Source organism: Megascapheus bottae, chromosome 20, assembly GCF_031878675.1.
Source record: "Megascapheus bottae isolate mThoBot1 chromosome 20, mThoBot2.hap1, whole genome shotgun sequence".
Classification (NCBI taxonomy): domain Eukaryota; kingdom Metazoa; phylum Chordata; class Mammalia; order Rodentia; family Geomyidae; genus Megascapheus; species Megascapheus bottae.
Window position 1 is genome coordinate 29,795,324 of NC_143528.1, and position 12,412 is coordinate 29,807,735.

The 12,412-nt window shown below is 41.7% G+C and overlaps 1 protein-coding gene across 2 annotated transcripts in view; it reads left to right on the forward strand.

The window, feature by feature from the left end:
• The window catches only part of Sh3rf1 (SH3 domain containing ring finger 1), a 138,447-nt gene that overhangs the window by 107,856 nt on the left and 18,179 nt on the right, over positions 1-12,412 (forward strand). For both annotated transcript variants that reach the window (XM_090354207.1, XM_090354208.1), the window contains 4 exons: positions 6,193-6,374; positions 7,656-7,826; positions 10,452-10,696; positions 11,583-11,908. In XM_090354207.1, coding sequence (XP_090210333.1) covers positions 6,193-6,374; positions 7,656-7,826; positions 10,452-10,696; positions 11,583-11,908 — 924 coding nt within the window. The remainder of the gene's footprint in view (positions 1-6,192; positions 6,375-7,655; positions 7,827-10,451; positions 10,697-11,582; positions 11,909-12,412) is intronic.

A 12,412-nucleotide genomic window follows, 5' to 3' on the forward strand; every position in this document is an offset into this window, starting at 1 on the left:
TTGAATGAGGATAGGAATCATCTTTAAATCAGGTTGCTGTGGTACCTGGGCCATGTATTCACTCCACCCAACTTCCCTCACACCTGTCATCTATGATGATGAGAACGGGGTCCTGTACAGGCCTGTAGAATGAGCCAGAGATGGGTTTGAATCCCAGCTCTGCCATGCAAAGTTACTCAGAGTTCCTGCTTGTAAGATGACATTGATAGTGAATGTGTTGTAGAGGGAGGACATAGAGAGGAATGGGAGTTATTGATCCTATTATTGATTTCTATTGAGGACTATTGCAAATTGGGTCTGGCCTTGGAGGCTATGGTTGGCTTTGCTGTCATTTTCTCTGCTCTGTGTACCAGCAACAGTGAAGCTTTTCACAGCTGGTTTGCATTTAGATTATGGATTTTACACACATGCATGCATACATATATATACAGACATACATGTATGTGCATACATATGTACGTGTATATAAACATATGTGCATGTATGTATGTTTGCATGTGTGTATATGTATAAGCAATTTCCTCTGTTAGACTGCTGAGAGTTCCCTCCAGCAGAGACCTCACCACATACCAGCCAAAATGTTGGCTTCATCTAATCTTATTGTCTTCAGTTTCCATTTGCTTCATTTTTCTTACTTAGTGTCTATTTTCTCTTGAGATTTTTTTAAGAAATAATTGAAAAATGATTTTGAGACAAGGTAATATATAAAAAAATTACAGTTATTACTTAGCTTGGGCTTTCTGGAGTTCAATGTGCTCTTGTACTTGAGTGGAAGTTAATAATGTTCTAGTTGAAGCTATTTTTGCGGGGTGGGGAGGGGTCATATTCCCTGAATGATCATCACTTCCTTGACAAGGAAGAAGTTGCCTTGATTCATCTGGAGAAGATGGATTTCTGCTAATATTTATTAAATGTGGTCTCCATGAGATTCTATTAGCCCCGGATGTCTGACTGGAGCCAGATTTCCTAACGATTCTGCTCTCCAATCTCCATGAGAGACTTCCCTCTTTCTTTCCCAGTCCCAGTGTGTAATACAGCCCCTTGCTCTTTCCATTTCCAGATGACTACCTTGCATGGAAAAATTCTAACTTGATTTCTTAAGGGGAAAAAAAGAAGGACTTTTCTGATCTTCCAGAAATTAATTAGTGGAAAAGACATAAGGCTGGCTGAGTTTCAGCCTCGGTGAACCAAAAATTTTACAATATAGTAAATGGCCAATTCTTTTAGCCAAGGGTTTACTCTCGGGTGAATCAATAGGATGGGACAGAGGAGAGCTTGGATATATAAACATTAATTTATGTGGAACCATTTTATCTGAGGATTATATAAGAAATCCTGCATGTTAAGTAAGAGAAAGCTTTATTAAATCGTACATCTACCATGCCAATTCCATTTAATGAAAAACTAATTATAAACAGACTCGTCCATCATCCCAGGAGAGGTGTAGATCTCAAAGTCCCTGCTTGGTTGGCAGAAATAGTTTGGACTTCAAATGATTGGTATAAGTAGAAAAATCTCAATATCATGCATCCTCTGCATCTTACAATAATTGTGGCAAGTATTCTATTGAAATCTGAAACATTGCTGAAGAATTTGAGGACTATCTTAGCAGTAGTATGTAGTTTGGTAGACCAGGTGTTTTTACTCTGCATTTATAGATAACAGAGGACCACGACTAGAAAAGGAAGTAAAGATGATTTCCAGTGCCTTCTGATGAATTGAGATTTATAGTCATTTTGTCATTTGTTGGATGAGATGGGTGAAAATCTTAGTTTTATTTCCCTTGTACAATTCAGTTAGCTTCTTTAAGAAGTGATTTACAGTCCCTAATACTGTATGTACATCAGTGTTCAGCTTTAAATACAGAAGGCAATGCATTAAAGACCAAATACCTCCCATGGCTAACTTAGGAGCAGATTTCACTCCAGAAGTATTTAAACTTAATTTAAAATCTTTATACCCATATATGCCTGTATACACACACACACACACACACACACACACACACACACACACACACACACACGCACGCACGCACGCACGCACACACCCATGTGTTGAAAGAAATGGTCAATGATGTCAGGTCTTAGAATAGCCAATATTTAGTCTATTGTAGCCACAGTGGAGGCTAAGCAGAGCCTATTTCTGTGAGCAAGAGCAGGGCAGGGCTTTGGAAAGGGGGGGAGAGGCCACCCGCTTTGGTAGTTGAAGAAGGAAAAAGTGGAACCTTCGCAACGCATAGGAGTTGTAAAGTTGTAATGAAGGCTAGCTCAGACAATGGTCAAGATGTTCATATCTGCATCAGAAAAAGGATTCTAGGATCTATAGAGTGAGCCTTCTGGATACACATCTTCCATGCTATGAGGGAGTCTGGGGCACAGAATGTTTTCCCATTCATGAAGCCCTCACTGAGGAACTCTCATTCTTTAGGCTACAAAGCTCCAGGCCAACATTGCAATGATGAGTAAGACAGTCTCTGACTTCATAGTCTTGTGAATCATAACATTAGCTTCTGTTTCTTGAGCTCTTGCTCTGCTCTGGGGCATTGTGTCGAGGCCACCTATATAAACTCTAATTATTAACTCCGTCTCATAGATTGGTATAGTAAAGCATAAAGACCTTACATAATTTACACAATTAACTACTGTAGCAATCTCTCTTTCTTATAGATTAAAGGTGGAGCAGTAAATTACAGTGCCTACAGACAGCAATGCTGTTGAAATTGGCTACATTGTGGACTTGCGGGAGCATTTTGTATTCATCCAGCCTCTCAATGGCCAATTTATCTGTGTCCAAGTTCAGTCCACAGAAAGACCATTTAAAATGTTGATGTGTATGGATGAAAGGGGACTGATTGGAAATCAAGTGTTTAGAAAGAAATGATAATAAGATTGGAAGATGTTAGGTAGTATTTGTCCAAGACTCATTTTCTCCCCAAGGGAATGTGTGATTGAAGATGTACATGTGAGAGATAGTTTGGAAAGGAAATGAGCCTTTGTTCACTGGAAATTAAACTTGTACCTAAAATTCCAGTGCAAAGCACTTTACTGGTAAGCTGGCCTTTGGTCCGTAGCTCAGGCATAAGTGACCAATTTCAGGTTTCCACTTATCCTTAGCCAGAGCCAGATCTAGCTATTTTCTGGTCCCATGAAAGGGCAAGAAGAAAAAAATAGTACCAGAAAGGAAGATTGCTGTTCAAACTCATGTTCTTAAACCTGGGTTTGATCATTGTCCACTAGCATACATGGCCAGTCATGTCCAACAATACTGTCCCCTGAGAGAGAAGACTCCTCTTTCTTTCTGTGGGTGCTCATTCACTCTAGCAAGGGAGGGCTGCCCTGAGAGGTCAGGTTTGGAATGTGGCCCCTTTCCTGACCACACATCTCGTGCTGCTTTGAGTAAGGCAGATCAGGGAGTCAGAGGTACCGAACCAGAACACATGAAGAAATGCCACTCACAACAACCAGCTACTCCTCAAGGAAGTGGGCTCGGTTTGTAGCACCTGTGGTTGTTGTAGCAGGTAGGGAGGGGATAGTCTGGTACTGGGCAGGCCCCGACAGTAATTCTAATAGGCAGGTCTCCAGGTCAGCTCCCTGGTGCAGCAAAGAAAGGCTGTGCTTTTACTCTATAGAAATTTCAGGTCTTGCAGGATAGCAAACTGCCTGGCTCACAATAACTGGGGATTACCTTTTGAACTTCCACATCACCAGATTCTTTCAGTTCAGTTGTTTATAAAGTAACCCACAGAATTTCCTAGTGTGTCACAGCCCTGGGCTTACCATCCCCTCCCATTTTACCAACCCTGGCATCTAGCCATCTGATTTTTTTTTTTTTTTTTGCCAGTCCTGGGTTTGAGCTCAGGGCCTGAGCACTGTCCTTGGACTTTCTCAAGGCTAGAGCTCTACCACTTGAGCCTCAACACCACTTCTGGCTTTTTATTTTTATTTTTTTTGTATGTATGTATGTGGTACCAAGGAATCGAACCTGGGTCTTTGTGCATGCTTGGCAAGCACTTTAACCACTAGGCCAAACTCCCAGCCTTAGCAGTCTGATTTTAATCAGGCTTGCTGTCTTGGTCTTTTGCATATTTCCTCTGTAGTGGGGAGAGGAATATCTACCCAGTTTTCTTTAGACTATCTCTTTTGTTTCAGTCACAAAAGGAGATAATTAAAAGGGTGTTTTCTCCTTAGACACACGATTTGAGATCTTTCAGAATATCTTCCTTCTGTCATATCTCAGCCCCTAACTCTTCTCTTTGTATGAGTGACATACAGAAAGCATTTGCTTACTGTATTTTGAAGTGATAAGAAGTGACCTTTATCCATTGCATTTTGTTAAAATTGACATATGTTTTTATCAGGTCCAGGGATGCTTCTTAGGCTCAGCTTAGTTCAGTTTCTTTCGTCAAGCCAAGATGTAACTAGATAATTTTAATTTCCTGTTAGCACACATCATTTGTCTTCTGCCTTTCCACAAGCCACATCTCTTTGTGATGGGGCTTAGGACAATTGGAATGGAAATCAGTTAAGTGGTAATTTCACAGTTTCTCTGTGTATTACTCCATGTACATTTAGACGTGTTATCTCACCTGTCAGGCAGCTGATGCATAATTCTCTTAGAAGTGCTTAGGTCACATTTGCTGACTGTTTCGCTGGGATTATCTTTATTTCTCTCTACTTCTTCGCTGGAAGGAGGCCAAGCACAATGAATATTTGACCTTCTTCCTTGGTTTGCAAATTCCAGAGCTGTCCCAGATCTTAAGGCTGTAAGTTTGGTTTTGGAGAGTGTGAGTGACTTTTGCCAGGATGTTCTCAACTTTTTAACAGACCTCTGCCGTGTCCAGTTAGCACTCAGTAAAGCAGCTTATGCCTCATTTCCTTCCACACTGAATGCTTTCTTGCAGCGTGGGAAAAATAAATCCTTACCCAAAGTCACACTGGCAAAAGATTAAATATGTCAGTCACAACATACATGTCTAGAAATTTGAAATCCCCCCACACAAACCAAAATGAAATGATTTATGGGCTATGATTAGATTGGGTGTTTTTCTCACTAACATGCTGACCTGAAGAAACCATTTCTCCTCCCTAGGTGTGTTCTCGAGTCATCTTATTTCTCCTTTGATTCAACTTTTACATCTAGTTCAAAGATTTGGGGAGGGTGGCCTGGGGGTTCATACAATCTTTGTGTGCCTGTTTTCCCAGGAGTTTCCATATACAGACCATAAAGAATGATCTGGGGGTTATAGATGAGAAGGTAACAATTGCTCCATTGATTTTCAAAGGCATGGAATCCTGTAGGCAGAAGCCCATTAGGCCTTGCCCATAAAGAAAGAAACCAGCGGCTTTTCACTAGGGTACTTGTTAAAGATTACCAGCCTTGATAGTCCTAAATTTCAAAAGCTGGCAAAGTTAAAGTAGCAACAATAGCCTGGTGACTGTGGCTTGCTATTGTTCAGGCTCCCTCCCCCCACCCTCCCTCCCCCCCACCAGTCCAAGCATCAAAAGAAAATTTTCTTCTGAAGGAATGATTTGAGATATACTGCAGCTGAATCCTTTGGGGTTGTGTTAAAAACAATCACAACAACAATCACAAATTAGTTGTTAGCAGGCAGTGTGAGTTATAGCAGCCTCCTCAAAGGCATTTGAGTTCCTGTCCAAATATGTACTTTAAAGTGTTATTAATCTTAAAATTAGACGCGATTGTTTATTTTTCTTTCTTTTCCCCTCTTCTCAGTGGCGATTATGTACCTGTTTACTGAGAAGGAGCTGTAGCTTTAAGATGAGTTTTTTAAAGGGGAATTCCTCTTTGTGTGTGTGTGTGTGTGTGTGTGTGTGTGTGTGTGTGTGTGTGTGTGTGTGTGTGTGTGTGTACAGTTTGGGGCTTGTATTTGTGTTTATAATGTTTTGCTCAAGGCTAATGCTCTACCACTTGAGCTACAGTTCCATTTCTAGCTTTAGTATCATCATAGTTGTTTGATGGCACGAATCTCTTGGCTTTCTCTGCGTAAGCTGGCTTTGAATGAAGATTCTCAGCCATGGGCACACATCTTAAAGGGGACTTTCACAGGAAACAGTCTGCAGGTTCTGGCCTGCGTAAATTTTATGGAAATCTTCTTCTGCAGATTTCTCTTCCATGTTACAGGGAAGACATAAATAATTTGTTCCTTTCTCTGTTGTTTTTCTTTACCAGACTATGAATCCACCTCTTCCTCCTCCCCCTCTCCTGGCTGCCACTGCCCTGGCCTCCACATCAGGCTGTGCTGCCGCTGCTGCTGCTGCTGCTGCTGCTGCTGCTACTGGAATGGGACCAAGGCCTGTGGCAGGGTCCACTGAGCAGATTGCACACTTACGGCCTCAGACCCGCCCCAGCGTGTAAGTGAGAGCATCCCTCCACTACTGCTTACACCTTCATTGAAAACTAAACCAAACAGCACTGAGGGAAACAGGCCCTGGCTCATCAAATGGTTTGTGTTCTGTAAACCTCCACTCAGTACCTGTAATTAAGAATCTGCTTAAACCACATGAGCTTGCCAGGTAGCTGTCATGCTGAGCAAAAGCCTGTGAGGGTTCAAGGAAATACTCTGTTCTCTTCCTTATATTACAGAATGTGTATGGGAATGCCCTCTTTTGTAGGCTTTGTTTTCTTCCTTGCTGGCAGCCTGTTAAGGAATTGGAAGGTATTGCACACATTATCAAATCTAGCTGGAGTTTGCATCTAAAAAGTCATCTAGGCACTGGTGGTATATGCCTGTGATACCAGCTACTCAGGAGACAGATCTGAGGATTACAGTTCCAAGTCAGCCCTGGAAGGTAAATTCATGAGACTCAAGTGGTAGAGGCACTAACCCTGAGTAAAAAAAGGCTAAGCAAGATTTCAAGGACTTGAGTGCAAGCCCTAGTATGGGCACCAAAAAAGGAAGAAAAAAAAGCTGTAAGTCCCTGTGAATAGATATCCAGAAAGATCAAATGATCCCGTGCCATGTTTATTGACAGCAGAATGCAACAGAATTTTGGGTGTCATTTGTATGGTGTGCATTTATACCCCAAAATTCAGAGCACAGGTTAAAAACTTCAGGTTTCTTCCCTGGTTTCTCTGTGTGGCTAGGCACAGTCACTTTGCATTGTGGAGTCATTTTGTTCTCTCTGCAGTCGGCACTTTGCTTTCCTTTGATGTTCTTCAGCCTGCTTCTTAGAAGGCTGAGCAAACAGAAGAAGGTGCGGCCCCAGCCTCTGGTTCGGTTTGTGTAGGAAGGCTAGTGTATTGTGCTTCTCAGTGGGATTTTATACCTTGTGTCAGCATGTGGGACTACTTCCCAAGTCTAAAGGGTGCTCTTGTGCCTTGGGCTCTCATGCTTGGCTTATTTTGCTCAAGGCTGGTACTCTACCACTTGAACCACATTTTTTCTTCCAGATTTTTGGCTGGTTAATTAAGAGTCTCTCTGACTTGCTGCCCAGGCTAACTTGGAACTGCGATTCTTAGAAGTCAGCCTTTTGAATATCTAGGATTACCAGCCTAGCCACCAGCCCTTGAAAGTGTTCACTTTCCGGGTACATTTGTACAAACTGTTTGATAAGACTTTGTACCAAGTAAGATATGGGAGTAGACCGGATTTTCGTCTATTAGCCTGAGCCAAGTATCTTTCTCCCTTTTAGGTATGTGGCTATATATCCATACACTCCACGGAAAGAGGATGAACTAGAGCTGAGGAAAGGGGAGATGTTTTTGGTGTTCGAACGTTGCCAGGATGGCTGGTTCAAAGGGACATCGATGCATACCAGTAAGATTGGAGTTTTCCCTGGCAATTATGTGGCACCAGTCACAAGGTATGGTTTTAAGTAAATTGTTTACTAAGTGCTAAGCACACATGCTTGATTCTTTTTTTTTTTTTCCTTCAAGGTTTCCAGCCTGTTCAGATTCCTTCTTGCATTTTAATTGCCTGTTCTAAAGCCAAAGCTTTTAAAATCCCCATCTATTTCTGCTAAAATCCCTTCCAACACTAAGATTCTTAGCTTACTTCTCCCATGGGTATGTGTTGAAATTATAGGTTTCCATCAATGAATATCTCGGGTTGTAAGCTACTTGCTTTAATTTATATGTAGGAAGACTCAACTCTACCATTTTCAGCATTTTCCTCCAGGAAAATAAAAGGCATGGTATTTAAAATAAATAAAAGTGGCATTGTTAATACCTATATTTCGATATAAAGCCGGCTATTCACCAGACAGACCAATTTCTAACCACATTACTCACATTACCTCTTTGTCCTTAATCCATTGGCATCAGATCTGTTATTATCCTTCAGTTTCATAGATGAGGAAATTTAGGGACAGTGACATTGAATAACTCATCCAAGATCACAATGAAGAAGTATTCAAACATATGTGGTCTAGATCTGTAGTTATTCCATGAACTTGGTAGTCACAAAAGCAAGCCTGGAAGTTCTGACAGTACCTATAAAATGGAAATATAGAATAGAAATAAATAAAATAAATAGAATAATGGATAGAATAAATAGGATAGTAGAATAGAATTAAAATAGAAATATTCATTGCATAAGGAATAATTCATTATATAAGGAATAGATCTATTTTAATTGAGGACAGTTTTACTCCCAAGGGACATTTAGTGACATCTGGGTGCATTTTTTGATGGTCACATCTTGGGGAATTGGGAGTGTCCCTTTAGTATATCATGGATTGGAGACCAGGGATGCTGCGAAATTCAGCAATGCACAGAGAGCTTCCTCAAAAGAATTCTCTGGCCCCCAAAGATCACTGAGATTGAAAACCCATGTAGAGTGATAGACACTTTATATAATAAGCTTCCACAATATATATTGTTTCCATACTAATAAATACTCTTCTTTTTTTTTAAGAGACAGTATATCTTCTGGGCCCAGAACAAAGTAATGTTGAAATAGCCTATAATAAGCTGAATACGGGAAAATGCTGGCTTTGAACATTGGGCTCTTAAGAAATGGTTCAGGTTTAACTGTGTTCAATCACTGCTCAGCCCTCTTGATTCTAGACAAATGGCTTAATGAACTGACATGTTTGTCAGCTGTTGCCCCTGATTTATAGGTTGGCCAGCAGCCTAATCAAATGAAAATCACTATGGTTGCAGATGGTGGCAGACTGTTAGCTTTAATCTGACTTGCAAATTTTTAATCAATATCAACCTTTTCTGTACTTGTTAAGTTCTACATTCAGGATCAAGCCCATCCAGAAAATGGCAGCTAGGATCTCCCTGGTACAAAATAACAACACTTATAAAAATAATTTTAAAAAATAAGGGAAATATAAGAAGCAACAATAAAAATGAAGTTAATGAAGGAAGACACTTTTTACGAGGTTCAAAAAAATGATTAAAAACCTCTGCTTATTTAACTCCAGAAAAATGCTAACAGCAAATGTTCTCTTATTCATTGTTGTAAATAATAAGGACATTTGAGTTAATGAAGTATTCTACCTAGTGGAAAACTGCTGTGTTCAAAATCATCATCATTTCAATAAATTTAACATATCAGGAATGTACTACACAATACAGTCTGTACTTAATTAAATTCAGTTTGTAAGTAAAGGTTTACCTTACTGCCAGGCAGATAGTAGAGTAGAAAAGAACCATTTTTACATGGACCCTGTTTTCATAGATTCAGTCTTTTGTCAGCAGTATATCATGTGGAATTTATTTTTTAAAAAAACACCACATTTTGTAATCAAGGGTCAAAATATAAAAATACAATAAAGGCCAATATCTACATGAAATTTGTAGAATCCTTCAGGCAGGTCTTACATTTGAACTTGAGACAAGACTTCTTGAAATGCTAGGATTTGTACTGAATCTTGAAGTGTAAATGTGATTGAAGTAGTCCAGGAGATGCCAGAAGGGATATGGGGGCGGGGGGGGGGTGGGAGGAAGGCGGCTGGGTGTTATATGCGTATGTGTGCATGTGCACTTATGTTTATTGACAGTGCTATATGATATGCTAGAGGTAAGTAGAGAGAAACAAACAGGCAATGACATGTGGTTTCTGGTAACTCAGAGCAATTTCAAGACCTTTCTCTGACTCAGGGTCATCATTTTATTGAATCTGCTCTTCTTAAAATCTGTACAAAATAATTGCACTCGTTAAAAAAAAAATCATTCTGTCTGCAGGTGCCTATAATCCTAGCTACTCAGGAGGCTGAGATTTGAGGATTGTGGTTTGAAGCTAGCCCTGGCTGGAAGGTCTGAAGGGCTCTTATCTCCAGTTAGTCACAGAAAAAGCCTTGAGCGTTAGCCTTGAGCAAAATGGAGCTCGACAGCCCTTGAGCCCCAGAATCTGCAAAAATAAATACATAAATAAATAAAAATACTGTCTTGAATATCGTCGAATCATTTTTCTTGCATATAATCATTCTGCTCTCTTGCTGATGGATTCGGTTTTCCATCTGCTTCTATCTTCGCAGGACAGTGACAAGTGCTTCTCAGGCTAAAGTCCCCGTGTCTACCGCAGGACAGACAAGTCGAGTGACCATGGCCAACCCTTCTAGTGCAGGAGGGCCTATCCCAAAGCTCCAGGGCAATGGGGTGCCTGGCGGTCCCAGCGTGGTCCCCACAGCCGTGGTGTCAGCAGCTCACATCCAGAGCAGTCCTCAGGCTAAAGTCCTGTTGCAGATGACCGTCAATCAGGCCCGCAATGCTGTGAGGACAGGTAGGAAGAAAACCTCATTAGAACACATGGGGAAAGAGGTTGCTTGCCTAAGAGCAGATCACTTAGGCCAGATGTTAAGAGGTCAAATAATAAATGACACTAAACAGAAGCAGCTTCAGTCTAGTTGCTGGTACTAACATTGTTCCTTTCAGACATTGCCACAGGGATGAAACTATCCAAAAAGAAGAGAGATTCCTTTCGGCTCATGGCTTCAGAGGTTTTAGGCCATGTTGGTTTATTGCTGTGACTTGTGGGAAGACATAGGTTTGTGGCAGAAAGGATGTAGGATCACAATTGCTCACTTTGCGACATCCAGAAAACATATTTAAAGACACTTCCCCAGTGGCCTGGTTCTTTCAACCAGATCCTGGTAGTCCATTGATGATATTAATACACTTGAGCCAAATGGTTCTCATTTGCACCACCAAGATGACATTAATACACTCTAGAGCCAATGAGCTCTCACTAGCGCCACCAAGTGGGGACCAAACCTTCCTTAACAGGCACGTTAAATCTGCTCATTTGGGCCACGCCTACCTTTTAAGTCGATTCAAAACTGACCTACAGATCTAACCCTGGGAAGAATCTAGGCCAAAGTGAAGACTGTCAACAGTGTCATTTTTATAGTCCAGACCATGCGCAGTCTCCGATTTCACTATCCCTAGCATGTGGTTATAGCTGAGCTGCTAGCTATGCTTTACAAGGTTGGTAGGTCAGGAATCCAATCATGACTTACTTCAGGGAATTAGAATCACACTGCCCCCATTCTCCATTGGAGTAAATGGCAGCAGCAACCTTTAATTACGATCTGACTGGGTGGCGCGACTCGTGTCTTGCTGGGCTGTACTTGGTAGGAAGTTGACTGTCGCCTCTTGTCCTTTTCCAGTTGCAGCACATAACCAAGAGCGCCCCACAGCTGCAGTGACACCCATCCAGGTTCAGAATAGTGCCTGCCTGGGCCCTGGCCCTGTGGGCCTAACCCACCATTCGCTGGCCTCCCCACAGCCTCTGCCTGCAATGGCAGGTGCTGCTGCAGGTGGCATCAGTAGAGCCAGTGCCCCCCACACCCCCTCGAGTGTCACTGCTGCCTCTCTGGAAATGGAACCCAGTAGCCGGACGGTGACTATTCTCCCTGGACTGCCCACATCTCCTGACAGCGCTGCCTCGGCTTGTGGGAACAGTTCAACAAGCAAACCAGACAAGGACAGTAAAGTAAGTCCCATTTCCGGCTTCTCAGCTAGGGTCATGTCTCATGGTTTCTGGCTCAGTGAAAGGATTCATTGTTCCACAGTCCCTTAGGCTCTTACCATGTGCGAGTCATGATGCCAGGTGTGCCAGGAGAGGAAACTCGGGCAACATCTTGCCCTCTCATCTCCACCTTGTTTTGTCTGCATTTCACCATTCCCCGTTGACAGGCTGTCTTTGAAAGGGTAGGGAAACCTCAGTGAGACTTAGTCAGGCCTCTCTTGCTGTCTAGTAAACATGGAGGAATTTCCTTTCCTCTTCAGTTACTCCTTTGGTCTTTAATTTCTTTGTCCTCAAAGTTTCCCAATTATTTGGTCATGTTTGTAGACAGTTCTACTTAAAAATAAACATTTTTGTTTTGTTTTGTTTTTTAAACTGGGCATGGGTGACTCATCCTCTGTAATCTTACCTTACTCAGAAGACCGAGATCCGAGGATCAGGGTTCAAAGCCAGCCTAGGCAGAAAAGTCCA